The sequence below is a fragment of the Python bivittatus genome, unplaced genomic scaffold (assembly GCF_059951505.1).
Source record: "Python bivittatus isolate LINGU-HERP-01145 unplaced genomic scaffold, Pbiv_v1 ctg000060_np1212, whole genome shotgun sequence".
Classification (NCBI taxonomy): Eukaryota; Metazoa; Chordata; class Lepidosauria; order Squamata; family Pythonidae; genus Python; species Python bivittatus.
In genome coordinates, this window is record NW_028277044.1 from 14,344,613 (window position 1) to 14,368,765 (window position 24,153).

Here is a 24,153-nt window from a genome sequence, read left to right on the forward strand (position 1 = left end):
TTTTCTGCTTTAGAGCAGAAAAGGGGATGGACAGTTCACTGGTAAGGAACTCAAAAGCTCCAGACCTTTTCTGTTTTACCAATAAAAGGGACAGTGAGCTGTAGGTAAGAGACTCAGAGAACTGCAGGGTTTTCTTCTATGGAAGACAGAAATACACACACACACACACACACACTTCAAAAACAAAGCAAACAAAATGCTGGGCTGGGTGGCAAAGGAAGTGCGAGTTCCCAAATGTTCATCTGTTGAGAGTACAAATACGTCTTTCCTTAGTTTCTCCTTCTGACCCCGGGTAGAGCAAAAAGTCTGCATTCTATAGCAGACGCTTTCCCATCTCTTTTCTCTGAAGTCACTTGAGCAAGAAAAGCCCTCGGTTTCTATTCAGGGAGGCCAATTCCCCTTTCTAAGCCAAGGCCAACAAGGCGTTTCCCAGGGCGACAGCAAAAACCCTGATGCCTCTTCTAGATGGTGTCAGTTTAAAAATAAATGAGTTGCTCATCAGTCTATTAGGAGTTCAAAGGTTTTTCTTGCTAGCCTGGCTTCAAATCCGGGGGGGGGGGGGGGACAACAAAAATCAGCTGAGATCTCATGAAATTTTAGATTATTAATTTATCATCGATCTCCTATTACTCTTATGCCTTTGAAATCTTTCGAATAAGGAACTCCTAGAATATGCACCGTTCTCAGTGAAATTTTGTTTTTTAAAAGTGTTCTGCCAATTACTTAAGACAGGGCCTTAAGACACTGCAGTACTGCAGCCCCTCCCCAAACGTGAATGATCTCCCCTGTGAATGAAACTGATGATTTCACTGGGGTAAGGACTGAGTAGGAATAACATGTTGTCTGTAATAATGGAATGTTAATCTAGGTATCACAGGGTTCCTCCAATTTTGAGTTATCACAATGGCTGCTGCAAATTTGCCCAAAGCAGGGAGCAAAGCCAGAATGGAGAATTAACCGTGTTTCTGCCTTGCCTGTGCATGCTTGTGCTGGCCTAGTGAGAACACTGTCAAAATCTGCTCCCATTTGTGCAAATCCCAGTGCAAATCCTAGGATGCTTATTCCCATTTTGCCTGGGCAAGCATTAGGTTTCAAGAAAATGCAACTCTTTTCTAAGTTACTCACAACTCCCTCCAGGTGTTTGAGACCTCTTGCCCTAAGGCTTTATCTGTTGCTAATAGTTCTATTTTTTTCCTTCTATCTGCACATTAGCAACTTCTTGAACAAATTACATGTACAAAGTATAAAGAACACATCATGTAAGTCAAAGCATTTATTTAGCTAGTAGTCCTGAGAATGACTGTAAACCACCCAGAGTTTGGTTTAAGGTGGGCTGCTATACAAATGTTTTGAACGAATGAATGAATAAAAACAACTGAGCAGAAATATCATCCCTAAAGACATCAGATTCTCTGTTAATTCTTTATAGTCTCTTGTGTTGTAGTTTTAGCTAAATAATTATAATAACCTGCCAATATTCATCAAAATACAAAATTTTCACCTTCTTGAAGTTGCTTCTTCAGACAGTTGTCTAAATTCCATTATTGTGTAGCATCTGTATTTCTCTGTGATTCTGGGTTTAAAGCAAATTAGTTTTGAATTCTCTAATGGGAGCACACACACACTTCCTAACTTTAAATTAATGTACTTAATTAATTAATGAAATTAAGTCAGTACTGAAGGATCCCAAGCAAAGGAACTGTTAACTTTAATAGATCTTTCAGAAATACACAGCTGTTTCCCCATAAGATCCATAAATGTTGCACTTTGTCATTGTTGTTTTCCAGAGCTGATCTCTCTAGTAATCTACCTACATCTGCAAAGAATTAACTTTATTTTGATTTTTAATGTATTGTTAGTTGCCCAGAGTTGTGAGAATGAGATAGGCAGCCATAACAATTGTATAAACAAACAAACAAACATTTACCAAATGAGCTCATCTGGTTTTAATTTTAACAAGGGTTCAGAATGTCTAGCTGTCCTGAAATGTAGTAAATTATTGAATAGAGAACAAATGCTTTTGAGAGTCTACACTAGGAAGCTGAAGTTACTGATATGATGTCAATCTGGGGTTTGGGGGACTGTTATATATCTTCACATTGTTTCATCTGTGCAAAGTCAGGGCATTCAAGGCTCAGGCTATAGATCTCACCCTGTTTAGCCATCTGAACTTGGTTTTTAAATGTTGTTGTCTTCAGTGTTCTTGTCTTCAATGTCTGCCTTTGGCAGGTCTCAAGTGTACCTTGGGTCCTAATTCTTTTCCTGAAACCAATGCTTAAAAGTTGAATAATGTCTATTATATTTAGCCATGGAAAAGGGAGAGTTCCAAATATTCTGGCTTTCCAAAGTTCACCCACTAATAAAATACTTTAATAAAATGTTAATAATAAAATACTTTCCAGTGATAGTGTAAATGCTTATATATCATTCTGTCTTTGATCTGGTTTCCTGATTGACACTGCTGTTTGCATCTAGCATTAGACAAGACCTGATACTGTTCACCCTCAGAAAGCTGGTGCCTGCTGGTTAAAGCATTAAACTGAAACTGAAGAGAGACTTAGAGATTTCAAGCATCAGCCTGATAATAAACTTCACTTTTTGACTTTGGGCCAATCACGATCTCAAAGCCCAGCTTAGTTCATATAGCTGTGTACCCTGTGAGCTTCTAGGCGAAAGGTGGGGTGTTTATGTAAAAAATCTTGAAAAATAGGGATCATCTTCCTCTTTCCTCTCAGTCCGCACAGGCTCTTTCTTCAAGCTCCTGTGACTTGTTTCCTTAGAATCTCACTGAGAAGAAGAGTTTTCCTGGTTAACTTTGGAATGGATGGTTTAATTTTTGGAAAGCTCAGTATGCAGAGACAGCAATGCTTTGCTTTGAGCTATTTTTTATTCTTAAAACGAATGTAGTTTTCACAGGCTTCCTCATTATCTCAGGAAAAAAGAAGTGGTAAAGGCTTACCTTGTAGGCTTATATCAAAAGGATTTGGGCATCCTGGAATTCAGTCAGCTCATGTTCTTTAAGACAGAAAATCTCCAGAATGGTGGCAGAAGAAAACAGGTGAATTTATTGCCTCTGGAATGACCCGTTGGTCTGATGTTCTATTCCTGCAGAGACTGTCTAGTTGACTCTGAGACCCAAAAGCAGAATATGAGCGAGCTAGTACCCTCCATGGTGCCTAGAAATTGGTACTAAGAGGCATATTGCCTCTTATCTAAAAGGCAATATATAGCTAAATTTTGTTTGATGTCAAAACAAAGATATTAATATGAAAATTTGTAAGATGTCATATTTATTGTGAGCTCAAACATATATTAAGGATTGTATGACTGTTATGGAGCAGTGAAATATATGCAGAGTCTCACTGTAGACAGAATTCCAGTACAGGTAATCCTCACTTAGCAACCACAATTGGGACCAGCAATTTGGATGTTAAGTGAAGCAGTCACTAAGTGGAACCACAACTATGCTTATGACCTCACTTCAGCTTTCCCTTGCTTTACAGACCTGGGAAGATCATAAATGCAAGAATTGATCGCAAAGTTACTTTTTCATCACTGTCATAACTGCAAACAGTCGCTAAACAATGCAGTTGCTAAACGAGGACTACCTGTACTAATAATTATCAGAATCACAAGGGTGCATTTAGGAATTCCCAAAACAGTTTTACACAAATGTATACTGTAGGCTTCTTATCTGGCAGAACAATTTTGGAACTATATTAAAACCTGAGATATAATTTGGCTCTTAGCATATTTAGAACAAGAATATTGTTTATACCCAACGTATCTCCAAAATCTAAGCTTTAGGCTGGCAAATTAACCAATCCCTCCAGCCAAAAACATCAGATAAATCATTATACTCTTGTCCAATCAGCTGCTCATCAATTCTCAAAAATCATTATTTGAGCGTGATCAAATGCAACTTTGGTCCAATCATGAATAGATAAAAGAGATTTCTGCAGGCATAAATTTCTATCATTTCAAGCTTCAATTCTGTCCAGGTACATCTTATGTGTCAGTTGTACCCTTTCCTTGACTGGGAGGCCTTGCAGACAGTCATTCACACCCTCAATACCTCATGAATGGATTTCTGCAATGGGGCTGCCTTTGAAGACCATCTGGAAGCAACAGCTGGTTCAAATGTAGAGGCACAAGCAGTAATGGGCATTTCTTGATGTGCCCATGTGTCACCACTGCTTTGTGGGCTGCACTGGCTACCAGTTGGCTTCCAGGTGCAATTCAAGGTGCTGGTTGTTACCTTTAAAGCCCTTCATGGCCTGGTTATCTACCTTTCTCCCATTGTATCTGCTTGCCTAGTACATTCAGGCAGAGTGGGTGGGCACCAGGTCCCTTCTATTTAATGTTGCATCTTGTGGGACCTAGGAAGTATGCCTTCTCTGTTGTGGCCCCCTCTGGAACAGCATCCCACAGAGATATGGATGGCACCCACTCTCCTGGTGTTCCAAAAAGCCCTTAAAATCTGGCTTTGGTCCTAAGCCTGGGGTGGATATGTTGCAGGGGCTGCTGTTGCATTATGTTTTAATGGCTGTTTTTAGTCCAGGCTGTCTTGTTTTGTTTGTTTTCAATTCTTTTATCTTGTATTGGATTTTGGAAGCCACCCAAAGTCTGTTGGAGTGAGCAGCTATAATAAACTCAATGAAATATAAACATAACTAGCTACCTGGTGGAACATATATTTTTAGTCGGAGAAGACTGAATCACAATAGTTGTTGAATGGCTCTGCTTTTTGTTACTTGTCAGCATTTTGTGGTCTTCAACAAGCAGTGGGTTTGTGTTTTTCTTTTCCTTTTATTCTGAACATATCTGTAGAAGCCTTTTGTTATTCTTACTTCTCCTCACTAACCTCAGCTCATCCTGAGCTTCGGCTTTCCTGACAGGCAGATCCTGGCTCCCTGCACAAACTCTCCCTTTGTGACATGGCCCTCTTTCCATTTCTGAATAAGGAATGTCCTTTTCATTAGCTTCTCTTCCCATGTGCTTCTCTAGCCATGAGAACCTACTTCCCATTCTTCGGAATAATTGTGTTCTGCTTTGTCACCCATTGCCTTGCAGTGACGCCAGGAGACTGCTGAGACTTGAAGCAGAGGCAAGAGAGGCAGGATAGGGATTGGCAATGGGGCAACAAGTTTCACGTAAGTATCATTTTCGGCAGCCAGTTCAAAGATGATGAACAGCATTTCAACTCAGGAGTAAGGGAAGGCTGCAAATATAAGGATCAGTATTTAATCTAAAGTGTATTCCCCTGTTGATAGCTCAACAGCTTGGCTCAGATCAATAAATGTAACACTTTATCACAACTATATGCATGGCAATCAATAGTCTAAAATAAGGCAATTAACATATAATTCAAAATCTGACCCTAACCCAGGTTTCTTGGGTCATTCACCTCTAGCCAGACATCTAATATAGGAAGTAGCAATTTGGCAATTACACGAATTAAAATAGAGTGAGAATTACTGACATGCTTTTCATTCCCTTCTATGAAAGATTATGTCCCTTTGAATTCCAACCTACACAACATGGTCTATGAACATTTAGAAATAATAGGAATCCACCAATTTAGATGTTTAAAAGTTCTTCAGGAATAGAAGCTTTTGTATCTTATTTGTGGCAAGTCAAATGAACCATTTTGGGATCTCAGATCCTGGAAGAGGAGTCCAAGAACAAAAGAATCAATATCTAGGTTTCTATCTTAATAATGCAATTGTGTTGGATGGAAATACCACAGAATCCCTTACGCTGAAAGGCTTTGCCTTTGTAAAGATGGGATCATGCCCTGGCTTCCTGTAACGTTTACCAAGACATTTGCAATGACCTACTAATATCTCTTCTTAACTCATTTCCAGGTTGGACATAAGAATTCTAGGTACAGCTTCTTTTGGCAGATAAGATCCCAAGATGACTCTTGCTGTTGAAAAGTTTGTACATGTAGCCTGTAAAGTTGGTGCGTTATCAGCTAAGTGGATGAAGCATGATTACAGGACTTTTTACCATGCATGCTACAGTGTAATTTGTATTATATACTGTATTTTCTTTTACATTGTCTAGGTCTGTGACATGTAATAAACTAAGTCTGTTCAATTGAATTTTTAATTAAAATTTGGAGCTGGTCATAAAGTAAGTTTGGATTCCTTTCCCTTTGTTTCACAAGAGAGAAGTTTTCTTGGTTTCTGTTTCTTTTCTTACCAGTTGACCAGAAAGATTTGACAAATTTTGAAATACAAAGTTCAAGTAATATATTCATTTTGAAGTTGGAATTAATGCTAACCTGGAGAGTTTTACATTTTTCCACCTTTCAAGATTGTTTTGGATTTCTCTTCATAATATGATATAGTTATTCTGAAATAGATCTTTGTTACTGTCAGGTAGTCCCAGATACTGAACATGTTATTGTTGTCTTCAAGTGCAGAACTGCTGAAAAAAATGTGATCTTAATTCCTCCTTGCAAACTGCAGGAGGAGGAGGAGCAGGAGGGAGGGAGAAGACAAAATAAACAAACTCAGGCATCGGCCCTTCAAGTGACATATGAAGTTGTTATAATGATCACCTTGCACTGAAATAAATCAGGGAAAAGAGACATCAAATGAATTAATGGCTGTAGACTTTGCAGTCCAATCCTTCCCTCCGCTGCAGCCCGGTAGAATAGCTGCTAAAACATGACAAGGGGGATGAGAACCCAATGATGATGTTCTGCAAGAAGAACAAATGAACTGGGTCGACCACACTAAGAAGGTAAGACATTAGTAATGGTATTCGTTAATATCTATGGAAAACCATGAAGAATCTATAGGTAGTTATATCAACAAAAACGGTTTTGAAATATTGGTTATTTTGGTCAGATATATTTTGCAGATGAGAAAGTGAACAGCTCTGAGTTTGGAGCAAACCCACTTTCTCAAATTTCATGTCATACTGTTGCTATGAGAGTTAAAGGGAGGGACAACTTGGATCTTTGGAAGAAAGTTGGGGTATAAATGTAATAGATAAAGGAAGAAACAAAGAGAGAAAAGAGAAGAGATGTTGCTTTCTCTTCTTGTCAACCTTGTGTCCTATTAAAAGCCCTGCTGGCAAAACGCTAAAAGTGCAAAACAAAAATAATAGAAAAAAAATCACAAAACTTATTGAAATGTTATTAGATTATTTGTGAAAAAATATATAATCTAATCAGTAGTTTAAAATAATGTGTTCAAATTAAATTACATTAATATAAAATTTGTAGAGAAAAATAAAGCCTGATTTTTAGGAATGGATAATTTTTTTAACTAAAAAGTTGCTTTATTTAAATGAAAGGGAAATAAAGTATATGTTTTATTAATCAGAATATGTTTTAATACTATTAGGTTATAACATAATTTAGCGCTGACAGTTGTGATACGATGCACTATTAAAAGAAACAACCACCTCAAGTGGTGCTTTTTAAATTCCTTCCCCATCATTTTATTAATTGTGAAAGGCGGCCGGTCATTTTAAAAGCAATTTATCTTAGATTTTAAGACAGATATTTGTTTTGTGGTTTATCTGCATTGTTAGTCACCAGGGAAAGGAACAAGAAACTCTCCCTTCACGACAAAAACCCGCAGGTCTACGCAGCCACGCTGCTTCCAGGTGATCGAGCTACAAATCCTGCGGTGGAAAGAACGGAACCTGCCGCTGGAGGGCGCCCCGAGCAAGAACCGCTCAAGCTACGTCAGGGTATCTAAGGCTGGCCCGCTGCCCTCCCAGCCGGATCGCCTGAACTGTTTTTGAGCAGAAGAGAAGCGCCGCCGCAAACGCGAAGGGTTTTCGGCAAGAGCGCCTTCTCTTCTTGCTGCACCAGAAGGTGGGCGGATTATTTTCCCGCATCTTCCCTTGTTCAGCGCGTACCGTAAATCTGCAGCTTCGTAGCCGCCCGAAAACGATTAAAAGGCTCCTCGCTGAACCCCCATGCCTGCCTCCCCTGCAGGCTTGTCCCCTTCTCGTTCTTTGTTAAGTGACCGAGCTCTGCTTTTTTTTTTTTTTAACTGAACCGGAGAGATGGAAATCAGTGCTGGACATTCAGTCCGAAGGGTCCGCTGGTTCCAAAAACAGCCCCCCCCCCCCCCGCGGGTCTCCGTTCAAATCACTGGAGTATTGCCTAGGAAAAGCCTCCCACCCCCACCCCCGGGCAAGAGATGATAACGAATTAGTTCCTCTCGACGTTATGGTAAACGTAAAATTGAGAGCTTAACCCACCCGAATATTTTGAATCCTGGGACCGCTATACCGCTCGTGTGTGTACGCACACGCACACGCTTTTGTCAAAGCCTCTGGTCGACCTCTGCGAGGCCGCAGAAGCGAAACCAGCCCTGCCTCTTCGCGCGCCCTCACGTCCAACTACCCATTTCGCCCGCATCGCCAGCTACGGACCTCCGCCGAGGAGGTTTCCAACAGGAAGCGGCGGCGGCGGCGGCGGGGCCGCGGCCCTCCCCCTTCCTCCCCCCGCCTTTCCTGCGACGCACCCGGCGAAGGGGCGCTGACTCGGCGCGAGGTCTGCGCGCGGAGAGGGCGAGGGTCTGCTTGCTCCCGCTCCCCCGCCTCCCGCTGCTCGAATGATGTCATGGAGAGGCAGCCGGCGGGGGGAGGCGCTGCAGGTTCATGTGTATATAATGAAAAGGCGTTTGACAATCTGCCAAAGCGCACGGGAGGGAGAAACTGAGCCGCCTGGATTTCGTAAACCGAGTCGTCATCATCTGCAACTACAGGAGGAAAGAGGAGGGGGAGCGGCGGCGGCGGCGACTCGCGACTCGGCTGCCTCAATGTGAAACCCCAAGCAGAAAATAAAGGGGGGACAACGGGGGAGGGTGGGGTGGCTGGGGGCAAGTCCAGGGAGGAAAGGGTCGTTCCGAAAGCAGCAGCCCCCCACGCCCCGTAAAATACGACCCCCGCCGCCTCCGGTGCGTTGCCTTCCCCGTCTCTCGCGCGCTGGCTCTTCGGTGGGATCAGAAGCCTCTTCTGGGCAGCGGCGGCGGCAGCAGCCATGAATTCAGCCGAGCAAACCGTTACATGGCTGATCACCCTGGGGGTGCTGGAGTCGCCCAAAAAAAGCATCTCGGACCCGGAGGGATTTTTGCAAGCATCTCTGAAAGACGGGGTGGTTCTTTGCAGGCTGCTGGATCGCCTGCTGCCGGGTACCATAGATAAAGTAAGTGCCTTATATTCCTATACGGTATTTCCCATTAAATCTCCCCGCTCCCCTCCCCTCCCCCGCCTACGCCGGCCCGGCCCCATAACAGAAGCGGGTTTTACCGGGGCTTCGCCGCCAGGGCGTCGCAGAACCCAGGGAGCGCGCCGAGCCGTCCTCCCCAGCCCGCGCGGGGTCTTGCGACCATCGCGGGCTAAAGCGCCCGGGCGGTGGGCTGCGTAATACGCCGCTGCCAGTCCCTTTCCGACTCCCCGGGCGCAGCAGTTAAATCTGGGCAGAGGCGGCGAGAAGCTCGGGCAGATGGAAAAAGGGGGGGGGGAAGCGCGCACGGCACGCCTGGATTCAATCCGCAAGGCTGCTTCTCTGGATAGGTCGGAAAGTGAGCCGAGCCCGGGATTCGTTTAGATCCACGCACTTTCCTTTGTCCAGGGTCCCCCCCCCCCAACGCAGTCAGTCCTTCCCCACCCTTGGAAGGGAGGAAGCGTGTGGCCTTTTCCGTGGGAAGCCTCCTGCGCGGAGACATCCTCCCTGTCTGGCCGCAAAGGCTCCATTGTCAAGGGCTCGGAGGGGATGGAAACGGGGATGGGTGGGGAGGTGGGCCGAATTGGGAGCAGAGTTTGAAATGCGGGGAGGCAGCTGCGCTTTTAGCTTTTCGGCGTTCAAGCAGAAATGCTCCAGGCTGGTATCTTCAAATCTTACCAAAAAGGGCAAAACACATTAAGCCATCAATCACCCTCAAGAATGAATGTGCGTGTGTGCGCACGTGTGTACTCTGTGTGTGTGTGTGTGTAAATAAAAGAATATTTTGAAAAGATGAATCTTTAGAAGGTAGTTTTCTTTTTTCTTAAAATACTAATCTAGATTCGAATATATTTTTTGTGTAGGCATTATGTACCTTCTTAATTATTATTACTGAAAAATAAGAATACTTCGCTTTGATAGCCATGGAGACAAATTTAATTTTACTTTGAGATCACTTTCTGTAGATCTTTCTGTAGATAAATTTTGCACTGAGACTGTGTATGTGTGACAGTGCAGGGTTTTTATATTATACAGTAGTTACAATTTTATATAAATATATACAATAATACATATATACACATGCATGTTAGACTGTGTGTGTGTACGCAGTTCAGCATGCAATGTAGGCTTCTACTTTTAGGAAAAAATGGGAAAAATCACATAATTTCAATTCTGCCATAACACTCCTATTTCTATTGCTTGAATATGTTCCTCTTGGTGAGAAATTTCTTAAGGTGCCCACATTGCAGAATGATGACCTAGTTAGCAAGGCAGCTCCTGTGATTTATTGTGTTATTTTAAAGTCTAAGTTTAGTATCTTGATATTCAGATGGAGCACTGTGCAATGTGAAAACCAAGGACATGGTTTTTTATTTTCTGTTGTGTGTGTAAATATGATTTTTTAAAACCCTTTCCCCCCTCAAATTCTTGTTTATTCAGACATTTTCAAACCTTGGTTTGAAATGAGAAGGTTCCATGTGTTCTGCAAGACAGAAGGATATGTTTGTTCCATATGTATACAAATGTACTTAGATCAGCAGATTGGATTTTTGTTTCTCTGTCTACTAGGACCCAGACTCCAGGGAGGAAGGAAGGGGCAACAGTGCTACATAGGATTCTTCCCCCACGGTATATGCTGTACAATGCACTTTGACCTAGATATTGACTGAAGCTGCATTTTTACTCTAATTAAGGAGAGATTAAATGAGAATGGGAAACTAAGCATTTCCAGGTTTGGAGGAAATCACCATAGTTGTGAATTAACCGTGAGGGGCTGGCTGGGAAAACCACATACACTGTTTAATGAAAAGATTATACTAGCCAGAAGTTTTGGTGCTGTTTTAAGGCAATCAGAATAATAGATGCACAATAATGGCCACTAGAGGGTGGGTTTGCTGTGGAAGGTGGCTCCTAGTTGCATCCTGAGAGCTTATGAATTTGAATTTGGGATTTGATTTTTTTTTTAACTTTTTCACCCTGAGCAATAACCTTCATGGAGCGTGACGGTGTAGAAAAGTCCCTTCAGCTGCATTTTTAAATTCCATTCTTTAGAAGTTTACAGAACTTGCTTTAATTAAAAAAAGGCACAGACGATTTCTTAAAAGCTCTGAGTCCCCTTCAGGTGTTTAGTATAATTTAAATAAGTTTATCATTGATCAACATGAGTTAGTTCTGAATATATCACAGAAATATAGTGTTGGACGTCTTCTAGTCCAACCCACTGCCCAGGGCAGGAATTCTCAGCCCATTGTGGAGAAATGGCTGCCCCACCTTTGCTTGAAAGCTTCCAGTGGTGGAGCCCCCACAATTGCAGGAGGGAGGCTGTTCCATGGCCTAATAGCTAGCATGGTCAGGAAATTCCTCCTTATGTTGAGTTTAGATCTTCTTCTTTAAAATTTCCACCCATTGGTTCTTGTCTTACCCTTGAGAGCAGTAGAGAATAAATCCACACCCACTTCCCTGTGTCAGCCTGTGTGTGTATGGTTTGGTACAGTGTGTTGTGTGGCCCAACCGTTGTAGTTTATAAAACGTGCCTTACGGCTTTGTGTGTTTAGTGAAGCCAATCAAAAGTGATCTATTCAGCAAGCCTTGGTTAAACACACCATGCCTCAGCATAATCTGTGGACCAGCATGATCTATGAATCAAACAGGTCTAGCCCAATGGTCAATATGATTTTGACCGAGGCTACCTAAGTCATAAGAACTCATATTAGATCCTTTAAGATCCAAATTATGCTTACAGTAATCTTGCCACACGCCTTGCAAATAAGTCTTTTTCAAGGCTAGGATGTGCTGGCGGGTTGACTAGACATAAAGTCTGATGAAAGAATGGTTGATACTCAGCAATAGTTGAGTGTCCTGGCATTCTTTGAAATTAACATTATTAAGGAGTATACAGAAAATAAGGGAGTGAGCAAGTAGAATGAAGTCTGGAATTTGCAATTTGCATGTCATTGTAGCTAAGGAAGAAATGTGGAATGGAAACTCGAGGCACTCTCTGAAAGAATGGTTGTCTATGCAGTATGCTTACTATCATTACTTTGGATAATGTAGGAGTGCAAATCAAAATAAAAGAGGATCCTAGAAGCTTTTATGTGTGATTTAAGATAGCAAGGGACTCTGTTAGTATCTAAGACTTTTACACAAAACAATGAACAAGGGGTTTCTCTGGATTTCATTCTGATTAAACATACTGCCACATTCTAAAGTTGCTAACTATATTTACTAGGCATGGGCAAAATTAGAAAACTATGGTTAGAGGATTTTTAAAAAAAAAAATCAGTTATAATTTGGGCTAAGAGGGAACCGAAGATGCTGCATGTTTAGGCAAAAGGTTCATTGGTATTTTAGCTTAGTAAACTAAATAAATATGATTGTCCGAATTGGTCATTGCGATATGAACATTCTTAGATAGGAGACCTTCTGATTTTCATTTGCTGCTTTATCTTTATGACTTCATTTGGAAGGATTTATACCATTCCGATATCAGTCTAAATTTTTGGATGAATGATTTGTGTCAACACACATTTATTTTTAAAATTAATATGATCAATAATCCGCATCAATGAAAAACAGGCGTAGCACTGAACTGACTCTTTAAGGTATATCTAAGCCTGGTGAAACATTAGGCATACAAAAAGGTGGAGATTTTAATGACTACCCAAACACACCCATTTCCTTTTACAATTCATCACACACCCTTCTTGCCAAGTGCCAAGATGGCCTGCTTATCATTTGTGCAGGACATGTCCTCTGAGCCTCCCTCATGGTGCCAGCCAGAAAATAGTGTTTTCCACTGGAAAATGGAACAAGTTCTTCTTTATGAGGATATTCTGTCACCTGGAGGAGGAGCCTGAGGGAGGTCCAGCTATGGGACCTTCTCATCCAGCTATGGGACTCTGTGCTTCTGTGGCTATTTCTCCTTTGGCTGATGAAGAGTTCAGAACCTCCCTGGTAACCAAAGGTCTTCTCTAGGAGCAAAGAAATAGCAACCTTGTAGAACCTTGAAAGTTACTGGTGTGGAAAGTTTGCTTTCCACACCAGTAACTTCCATGCAGCCTGTTGCTGTTTTGTACCACAACAGTTTTCTGAATGATAACCTTCCTTGTCATTCTCCGCATTCTTCTTACCTGCTTACCTCTGTTCACCCCCATCAAATGCAGATCTCTTGCCTTCCCTGCTCTTCTCCCTTTGCTGCCCCTTTGCTTCCCATTGTGCTTCTTGGAAAGTATTATGATCACCTAGGATGCAGCAGTGGCAGCTAAGGACTACCCATGAAGGGAGGTGTTCTTGGTCCTGCTTTGACGGTGGTTGGTGGCAGTCTCTCCAGTAAGTCAGGAGGGAAGGGAAGGACAGCAAAGGGGAGAGGGCCAGAGAAAGTGGGAGAGGCAGGCAGAGAGGAGAAGAACCCCTTTCTCTTCTCTGCTCATCCCTTTCCCTGACAGTAGTAGCAATAGTGGACCACTGTCCCTCTGTCAGTCTCATTTGAGAGACACAAGAGGGACTGTATAGGAATTGTGAGTTTCCAAGTAAAATAACTTCCTCCTATCTTGGGGATGGGAAGAAAGCATATCACTGGGATTGTGGGTACCATCTTTAACTTTAACAGCAGCGTCAGTAGAGGGAATCATAAAAGCCAACATGGTGGCTGTGATGCATGTAAAATAGGGGTGGGGTTGACATCGTGACTTTTTTAACTCCTCCTGTGGATGCCCCAGATGTTAAAGAAATTGGATGAAAGATGTGGAAGGTACAGGCAGCAGAAGAGTAACTGGGTCTTCCATTGAAACAATGGAATTTAAAATAAACTCATATTATTCTTTCTTTTGCAGAAAGAACAACCAAACTAATTAGGAGTTAATAATGAAATAACCAAACAGAGAAAACTCTTACCTCCTCCTCCAGAGCTCAGTAGGAATAAGCTATTTTGTTTTCCAGGGCCAGACCGTTTCCAGCTGAATCTAAAGGCCGACTGTTAAAGTTGCCTTTTTAAAATCAATATGAATTGCTTTTAATTTCTGATTGTTATTAATATTTCTAATATTATTTTCTAATCTCCCGAAGTGAACAAGGAAGTCTATTTTAGTTTTTATAATGGTATGTTGGTAGAGGTACCAAAGCTTGATGGTACCGTGCATCAAAATCTTTGGTTCTAGATGATTCTAGATTAGAGGTGTCCACAAAATCCAGAGCTTTCATCAGAATGACAAAAGCAGTGTTGTACAGTAAGCTCCACCTCTTTTGTACATGGGTGTGGCAGCATGATGCATGACAAAAGAGGTAGACTTTGTGTCATGTTAGCACAATGCTGCTTTCATCATTTGTCTCCTCAGGTCTCCCTGTGGAAGGGAGAACCTTAAACTGAATCACAAAACACATTTTTTAAATTGCATTGGCCTGTTTCTAGGTAGCATTATGTTACAGCTGACGTGATGCAAAGAACCATGTTTCCATTTTTTAAGAACACCAGGGATGCATTCCCCTCAGCCTCTGTCTACATGCTTGGCTATTGGTGGTGTGGTCAGAGAAACAAAACATGTGATAAGCATTCCCACATTTATGAAATGATAGGATTACTGATGGGAATGCCATTTTGGCAGCATCCTTGTATTAGTTTGTAAAATGTGGATTCATCTTGCTCAGAGGCTACGTTTGCAGAACACATCAGTTGGAAAATTTGGTTAATGAGCATGCTTGCTACCATGTTATCCTGTTCTTGTGTGACTCTTTCACCAAACATCATGACTTACCTTGTTGTTTAAATGAGAAAGAGCTACCAACTGGGGGTTTTTATTCTAGGTTTGTGTTAAGTTGCAAGTCTTGATTTCCAGAAACCCCAAATAATGATTGTTTCAGAGTTCAGAAGATGCATAAGCCATAATGATTTATTAAAGAGCTGTATGTAACAATAAAATCATTATAACCACATGCTTGTCAAGGGTACTTTTTAGCTAGTGTCATATGAACTTAGATTTCGATCTAGGTCAAGAACATAAGCAGTGCCCTGCTGGACTAGACACTTAGCCCATTTAGTCCAGCAGTCTGTTCTCACAATGGCCAACCAATTGCACATTGAAGCCACTAGTCATACACTGTGCTGTTTCATAAATCATGTTTTATGAATAGTTAGGTTTGCACAGTAAGCCAAAATCAAACTACCTTATGGCTTGTCACAATGTGTGAACCTAGCCAGTTGTGAATTAGTGAAATGTATGGTCCAAAATTTGTCTGTCATCTTGTCTTTTTCCTAACTGTTTAGAAAGGAAATAATTGTATGACCCAGTTTAAGTGAGGCATGACCCACTTGTAGTTCACAGTGGAATTCCAGGAAGACTAATGATTTATGACAACCCTACTGTTAATACAGGGCAACGTGTACATTAAAAAAACAAAAAAAAGCATATTTATTTTGACACCAATGTTTTGAAATGAAAGAAAGTTTAGAAATAGTTGAAAAATAGTCTGGGTAGTGTATGATCATCTCTCTTTCTAATTTTTTTTTTTTTTTGACCATGTAAATTGATAACCATGTGTGAACTATATAAAGCGGCTCTGGGAGAAAGCCACAGTAAATGAACATATATATGGCTGGATGCTATTCCACTACTCCACAAAGAGTAAGTGGAATGCAAGTTTCTGTTTTGAATTAATCTTTTGGGCACTTGACAAAAACAGTTTCTCCTTGCAAGAAACTATCAGAATGGCTTACGCATTTTTTTTATTAGGCCACAATCCAGATAGAACGTTTAAATGCACAGAGTAGTTAGCAGAACTTTATGCTTAACAGAATGTTGTCTGAAAAGCCCCTGAATTCCAGCAAAAGGCAAGCTGCTAAGAGGGAATAAAAGCGCTCTACGTGTAAAAGTCTTACCGGGGCGCACCAAGCAGCATTGTTCCCCATGCTGCATTATGGGAAGCTGCCACCAATCTACCTCTTTCCAAAGACATTTCATTGGGGGCAGAGGGAACAACATGATGTAATCACATTTGCTTTCTCTTGCAAGGTGGATTAGGCAGTGTAGCAACATTAATGTGATATTATAGAATCATAAAAGGTATGAATTGGAAGGAGCAGGATAGAAAGAGTATTGATGTGGTTGAACTTCGATGTTTGAGAATACTATGCATGGCCAAGAAAACAGATGAATTATAGAATAAATGAATCCAAAGTCCTCTCTTGAGGCACAAATGACCAAGCTCAAGTGATCATATATCAGACACATTAGGCAAAGACCTAGCTCTCTTGAGAAGTCTGTAATGTTGGGAAAAGTGGAAGAAAAGAGAAGAAGAGGATGACCAGCAGCAAGGTGGATAGGCTTCATTACAGTAGAGCAGCAATGAGTCCACCGCTGGAAGACCTGAAGGACCAGGTTGGGGACAGATCATCCTGAAGAAGGACAGTCTATGTCTTCATTGAAAGTTGACATTGTCTTGATGGCACATAATCAGTCGGAAAGGTCATCTAGTCCAACCTCTTGCTTAGTGCCCCAATCCACTACCATCTCAAACAAGTAGTCCCTCAGCCCCCATTTGAACACTCCTAGGGAGTGGGATCCAACCATTATCCTTGACTAATTGTTCTTTTGCTAAATCGTTCTTACCATCAGGAAGTTGCTCCTAATCACTCTCCCCCAGTGTTACATAGTACTAGGTAATATATGGAGCAAGGAGTGTGAAAATAGCCATATTTATAGACTGGCTTTGTCAACATTATTTTAAGCATTTGAAAACATGCTCATATTCCCTGACTTGTTCTGTTCCAGTTCTGAGTCAGACTAGAATGTCTAACAGCCTGTTCACACATCATGTTTCAAAATTATTTACCTCAAATTTATCCTGTAACAAATCAGCTACATTTGCACAGCATGCTAAGTCATGGTTTATTTAAACTTGCATTACTCAACCAATGTGCTTATACACAAACCACAACCACATGGCACTGTATGATCCCAACAATAATGGCCTAAAGGACATTTAGGGTGAAACCATATATACATTTATCAAATGGTAGATTAAACTGGTGTCGTGGTAAAAGTGCTAGGCTAGAAGCTGGGAGACTGTGAGTTCTAGTCGCACCTTGGGGACAAAGCCAGTTGGGTGACTTTGGGCCAGTCCCTCTCTCTCAGCCCTAGAAAGAAGAAGGCAAGGGCAAATCACTTTCAAAAATCTTGCCAGGAAAACCTCCAGGCAGTTACCAGGAGTCAAGAATGACATGAAGGCACAAAATAAATAAATAAATAAACAAATAAATAAACAAACAAACAATTCACTTAAATCAGGATTTACTTCTGAATAGGCAGGCATACAGTAGTACTGTGTTGTCAGCCATTTTCTCTTGCTGGTTTTCTTTGGGTATTTGCAGATTGTGTATTTATATAGAAAAGAGAAAGCTATACTCCCTTTTAAATAATCTTGCTATTGGATGGATTTTTTTCCCCCTGGCATGGCTCCCATTCCTATAAAAGCTTGATACCAAGCCAAAATGCAGCAGGTAGAATATTTTTACTAGTTTTGCATTTGCCTGTTAGTATTGCATTTACTTTGGCACACACCAAGGGGGGGAAAAAACCCACAGGAGCCTTAATGGAAGAAAAGGTGCTTGCTATATTATTTACATGATTGCTCATTCCAGGAGGACAGCTGAGTCTGCTCACACAAGGCACCAAGGCATAATCATCCAGTGAAAGTGACATTACCTGTACCATGACATTGTCAGACAAATGATGCAAATAATTTCTGTCAGTTGCATGATGGAGTCATGATGCACGTGGCATCACTTTCCCCCTTGCCCCCATGCAGATGCCCATGTAATCACGTTATAGTAAATTAACTTAAATGTGTGGGGTTACGCTGAATCACAGACTAACCACAGAGGCTGGATCTGGAGTTTGTATCATGTGAGCACAGCCCACTCAGCCACAGACTAGTCAGCCACATTTCAGCTTAGCATGGCATGTGGAAAGTCCCAGTTCCTTCTAGAGTTTCGTACGTTGTGCTAAGGCATAGTTTGTATTAACCACTGTTTGTTATACAAGTTGTAATGGATAGATTCACATATGCTGAGCCATAATCCATGAGTGGAGAGAACCACTTTTGAAGCCTGTGGGATCCTCCATGGGTAGGCAGGTCCATTTGTCTGGCTCCTCCAGCTTTTTGAGATAGAATTTGGATGTCAGATTGCAGATTTTTGAAAGCCAGTTTGGTCTAGTGGTTCAGGCACCAGGCTAGAAACCAGGAGACTGAGAGTTCTAGTCCTGCCTTAGGCACGAAAGCCGGCTGGGTGACTTTGGGCCAGTCACTCTCTCTCAGCCCACAATGTCAGGCTTGGACAACAAGCTGATCAGTAAATTCCTGTCACAACCAATGGATCAGCATTCACTTGATCCCCCCACCCCAAAAAAGCAGGCCCTGCACCTGTGAGAAAACACTAGGAAGAAAAAAACATTGCACATTTTTGATAAGATTTTTTTGCAAATTTGGTAGGCTTACCACACCTATTTTGCTTACTACCATCAGTCCAAATACAAATTTTAAAAAATCTGGCCAAATATTTTAGCTGTACCCACCACTACCACCCCCACCCCCATATGTACCACTGCCATATACTCTGCAGCCCTTGGAGTCTTGGGGCTGGGGGAGACTACTGGCTGTTAAAAAGGTTGCTTACCCTTCCCATAAACCATGGTGCAGGGGTTGGATTCATCAACTGTATTAAGCCACAAACAAGCAGACCCGATTAGGACAGTACATAGAATCAGCTCAGGAATTATGAACTCTTTAGTGCATAGAATAAAGGCAGTCTGAAAAACAGAAATACCAAAACAAAGTGAGCTTCTGCAGCACGCTGGAAAAAAAACAAAATCTAGCAGAGTAGTGATTGTTTATACCTCCTGTGCAACACCAGTTGATCCCTAGCACAGACAGCGGGTGATCTAATACAACATGTGGTCTTGAATCTAATAGCACCCCTGGTTGGATAGCAATAAATTTCCTCCTAAATAGGCATGTAGAACTCCGCTTAAACTGTCACACTGGCCTGAACGCATTACCTGACATCATGGCCATGTCCCCTGCAGTTGCTAAAAAAAATGCAGCCTGCCTATAAAAATGTGTTGGACATGTACTAGCATCACCAGGGTGCGTACAGATGAATGTAGCGAGCTCCAGTAAGTGATCCGTAATTCTCTGTTTGACTGACCGACCAGATACCATGGGGTAAGTGTCTGCACTCACCGAGCTCTTGATTCAAAACCCCCAGTACTTAATACCCTCCCTGAATCATCTGTCGGCTTTGTCTAGGGCACTTCTAGTATATCAGTTTTTCCACTGCCTGTGTTTTCTGATTCCACAATTAAAATGCAGCATAGAATAATAAGGATGTTCCAACTATTTACAGTTATGTTAGGATGCTATCGTCTTTTTTTTTTTTTTGGTACTTTTAAATCAGTGTTGACTCCTGGCCACTGCCTGGGCTAGTCCCTTAAGTTTTCTTGGCAAGGTTTTTCAGAATTGGTTTGCCATGGCCTTCTTCCTAGGGCTGAGAGAGAGTGAATGGCCCAAGGTCACCCAGCTGGCTTCGTGCCTAAGGTGGGACTAGAACTCACGGTCTGCGATTTCTAGCCTGGGGCTTTGCCAGCACACCAAACTGGCTTTCATGCATATTTGCTTGTTTGCAAATCCTAGCGCTCACAAAGATCCAAGAGCCAACAAGCTCTTCCTCCCCAATATTTGAGTGCAGGGAACTGACAATTAATTAGGGCTCATTGGTCAGCCAGAAATGAATGCCTCATCCTGTCCCCTTGGTTTTGCACCAAGAAATGAGTCTCTGCTCCCTCTGGAAACAAAGTGAAAGAGAGAAAAGCCTGCCATGAAGTTTAGACTGCTTTATTCAGTCATGATGTCCAGCCCCCATGTTGGGATACCAGGAACTAGAAAGTGAGCCAAGCTAGATGATCTCCTTCAATGATTACATAGATGAGCCTATGCAATAATATGCAGTAAAATGCTGCTGTTTTGGCAGTGATAGTTGCTGCTTTAAGATAACGTTCTTAGATTGCAGAAAACTTGTGACTGGGATAATCCAGGATTTATTGCAACGGTAAGCACCTAGAATTGGTTTATGATGGTCAGGAGCTCAAGTTATTCTGTGATCAGATTTGCATCCCAATCTGGAATTGACCACAGTTACCTTGAAGTAGCAGAACAACTTGTTCTTAGATAAGGAAAGACCCATTTTGGGGCTAGTTCACTAAGATGCTGGACTGTGGCAGAAAATGTACTACTCTAAAAATAAGCATATCTGGGACAATTCAGCCTCACCTTTTTCCAGAAATGCTGGTGTGCATTTTAATGTGTGCTGTTGTTTATTCATGTTAGAGTGTGTAACTCCTTCCCTATTTTCAATGGGGAAGAATTCATTTCTGCTTGAATTCTAAGGAAACGTTTATAGCTTGGTTTTGGCGAATATATAGATTGGGTTGGACTGTATGAGTCTCTGATGTGTTTTGTTTACTTTTGCTTGCCTTGGAATCTGGATTGTTGAAATGGAATGATAACACATAGAGCAATCAGAAATACTTTGGAGAAAAATGGCATTACGGGGTGAAGAAGCAAATGGATGAAATGGATAACAAAGCAGTAGCCATAGTATGAGGTTGATCTGATGCCACTGATCTGCAAAACATACTACTGTGGTGAAAGCAGCTACCAAAATACTGCAAATCCATTTTCTTGACTTAAATAAGCCCCTGTGCAGGATCCTCTGTGACAGTTGTTCAAAGACATCTTAGGACAGTTTGCACCCATATGGTCTTTTTCTCTGACAATAGTCACAATGTGCAGCCTCCTGTGGAGATTTATGTATCCTGGCAGGAATAATCTGAATGGGGCAGCTGTGTTTGGTCTGTTCAGGGAATAACAGTGCACACATTTGTCATTTACAATGTTAATTCCTTGAAAGCTGGTGAGACAAACATTTCCTAAATGTACATCAAATTAAATTTTATACCAGCTGTCCTGGTGGTTCAGGGAATAGCGAAATGATAATTGCTTCTTAAGGACTGCAGTTCTACTGTAGCTGTTGGCAAAATTTCACCTGTTAGCTGACCTCTACTGTAGATAATTTTGGAGCCACCATTTAAGTTTCCTTATCGTACTAAATCATGTGACTTTGGCTTAGCACAATGTATAACTATCCATTGCAATGTGTTAGTCACGGTTTATGACTTAGCCTTATGTATGAACCCAGCTATCGTGGCTTATTCAACAGAGCTTGGTGAAAACAAAGTATGGCTTAGGTAGGCAGTCAAAGGGTCATGGGTATTTGCCCGGTTTCTGTTTTGTGGCTTCCAGAGCCATCAAAATTGCACCCCTGAAATTCAGTGGCAACTTACTGTCTGATGGTAGTACCTTCACCTCCCAACTTTCATTGGGAAATAAACTAGGTATACAACACTCCTATGTATTATAAAGCAGTTGACGAGTAGAAAACGCTGCAACTAGGGCATCTCTTTCCAGTTCAACTGCTTTTGTTGTCTCTTGTGTACTGGGCATTATAATTAACCATATAATTAACCATGAAACCTTCAATTTCATCAATGGGCTCCTTCCTGCCATCTTAAATTCCCTTTGGTTGCTGCTGCTGCTTTGTCTAATCACAGGGTTTGGCAGCATGGTGGTGACAACACCTCTGGATGTCATGCTCTAATCCCAACTTTAAATAAAAAATAAATGAAATTGTCCCAACCTTGCAAAATCACCAAATCACATGAGATTCCAGCACTCCATTTCATGAGAATTCAGGGAAGAACCCTTGGGATTACATAAGATCTAAGGTGGTGAGATGGCTGTTTACAAGATTGCAGCCCATGCCCATTGATGTATTTATTTTAGAGGATTGGTGAGCAATGAAATTGCATGATCACTCCGTGCCTGAAATGTTTGTTGACTCCTGCCTCTCTGTCTTGTCTGTTTTTTTAGCCAAGATTTTAAAAAAAATTTAAAAACCCTTTGAAAACAAGGAAGTAAGCAAACACTAGGAAGTGATAGCCTCAGGGCCAGGATCCCAACAAAATAGGTGCTGCTGTTCTGTCTTCAGTTTCTTGAATCAGATAATTCTCAGAATACTGAGTAAGTCTGTAGTACCAGATTAGGCTTGGGGAGTCATGTGAACATGCCTGTCTAGATGGTTTTTCCATTTTCTCCTTTCTCTGTCAAATGACCTCAACAAATTCCATGGTTGTCCCTACCAGCTATATGCTGAGAATTCTGGAGATTGGGCAGATAAAGAAACATTCAGCTCTACCCAGGAATTTTCTCCAATCCATCCAATTATGAATCTCCAAGTTCCTGACTTACTGTATCTTTCTGCTTGAATGTTCCATCCTTTCAAATGTATTATGTCTCAAACTAAACCTATCTTGCGTTTTGAAACTTTCCTCATTGATTTTCTGAATCAGTCGACAATACCTTATTTAAAAGGAGCATATTTTGTGTGTTATATAAACTGTATATTCAACTGAAGATCTGGGATTAAACGATAGGAAACAAATCTTGAATATAGAAAAATAGAGGTTGGAAGAAGGTAAATTGTCTGATATGCTAGGTTTGAAATAAGATTTTTTTTTTTTAATTTGGCCATGGAGGAAAAGATTCAACTGCAGGCTAGTTTTGTAAATTACACTTAGCCATAATATAATTTGATTTGGTTTGTACCCATGGGTTATATCTTAGCATGGTGTATGAAGCTGGCAAGAGTGGCTTATCAGGCATATGCTTGGTTGCTTTTGTTTGATGAATTCAGACTACCATATTTTGCCCAATAAAATATTTAACTGTAATAAAGCATGATAAAGTAAACCATGGCTTGAGATGAGCAATTTTTTTTTTCTCAGGCCAAAGACACACTTTGGCTTTTTAGACATGGTCGTCCAAAAGCAGAAAGGCTGGGGCAAAAAGTAAACTCACATGTAAATTACAAAATGTAAATGCAGTTAACATAGGGCTATTGTAAATAGGCTGCAAAAATCCAGATGAACACTAGGAGACATCAGAGATACAGAAAAAAGTGTTGTTTTGCTTCCGTCTAGTGGTCCTTCATTTTTTTGTAGCCCAAATATTTTGTAGCCCTAAATACTGCAACCAGATTACTTTTTATGCATGTAATAATTCTTTTCTGTCCAGTTAAACAGAAGAATTCCACAATTTTGCAAAGCTTTCCTGGCTGAATCCAAACATTTTGGAGTGCCATGCTTCTCTAACATGTGAGATTGCGTGTGAACTGAAAAACTGATCATAGAATGAATTTTAAGGTATAAAAAGAAGTTTCTCTTGATGGAATATGTTTTCTCCCTGCTAGAGTTATATGTTGTTGATGAATACAAAAAAAGATCCAGATGGTCTGAATAGATTAGGGCTGTGCATGCTTCAAAAGTTATTTGGTAGAAACTTTGGAAATTGTACAAGTGTAAACATAGCATCTCTCTGCAGCCATGCCTTTTTTTTAGGGTTCTATACAAGCTTGGAAATAGATGTGGCAGCTCTCAAGCATTAAGAAACTTTGAAAACAGCCGCATCTTTGAGAAGACTTGTATAAAAGACGTGTTTTGCACCCATGTGAGTTCTGAAGCACTTCTTCCAAATTATTTTTGAAGTGTGAACAAAATAAATTATTTGGAGAAGTAGGTATGTTTTACATAAAGTGGTCTTAAGCCATATCCACACTACTGCTTTGCCATAGTCCTTTCTCATCCTGGAGCCTGTAGGAAATCAGGCCTCCCTAAATTTTGCTGCCTCCATAGTGCGACACATCACAAAATTGGCATGGGTCCATGAAAATATAAAACAGATGGGGCTTGTGTCACAGTGTCATGCTGCTTTCATGAGAGCTTTTAACCCTCCCTGTGGACTCCGCTGCATTGTAAAAGTGTTGCCTACTTTTGAAAATAGTAATT

The 24,153-nt window shown here is 41.2% G+C and overlaps 1 protein-coding gene and 2 long non-coding RNA genes across 10 annotated transcripts in view; 2 read left to right on the plus strand and 1 right to left on the minus strand.

The window, feature by feature from the left end:
* The window catches only part of LOC148216438 (uncharacterized), a 25,546-nt gene extending 19,358 nt beyond the window's left edge, over positions 1 to 6,188 (plus strand). Inside the window, exons 2-3 of the long non-coding RNA XR_015795397.1 lie at positions 5,074 to 5,153; positions 5,868 to 6,188. This is a non-coding gene — a long non-coding RNA (uncharacterized LOC148216438). The remainder of the gene's footprint in view (positions 1 to 5,073; positions 5,154 to 5,867) is intronic.
* LOC148216439 (uncharacterized) overlaps positions 1 to 9,881 on the minus strand; it is a 27,263-nt gene extending 17,382 nt beyond the window's left edge. Inside the window, exons 1-3 of one of the 2 annotated variants that reach the window (XR_015795398.1) lie at positions 9,286 to 9,881; positions 2,960 to 3,128; positions 1,297 to 1,573 (exon numbers count right to left, since the gene is read on the minus strand). This is a non-coding gene — a long non-coding RNA (uncharacterized LOC148216439). Of the gene's footprint in view, positions 1 to 1,296; positions 1,574 to 2,959; positions 3,129 to 9,285 lie in introns of those variants that run through there. The other variant, XR_015795399.1, reaches the window with a different exon arrangement.
* ARHGEF7 (Rho guanine nucleotide exchange factor 7) overlaps positions 8,838 to 24,153 on the plus strand; it is an 88,207-nt gene continuing 72,891 nt past the window's right edge. For 4 of the 7 annotated variants that reach the window (XM_088136516.1, XM_088136519.1, XM_088136515.1 and 1 more), the window contains exon 1: positions 8,840 to 9,181. In XM_088136516.1, the coding sequence (XP_087992642.1) occupies positions 9,017 to 9,181 (165 nt within the window). In that variant the 5' untranslated portion in view covers positions 8,840 to 9,016. Of the gene's footprint in view, positions 9,182 to 24,153 lie in introns of all 7 variants that reach the window. The other 3 variants (XR_015795396.1, XM_088136521.1, XM_088136514.1) reach the window with 3 other exon arrangements.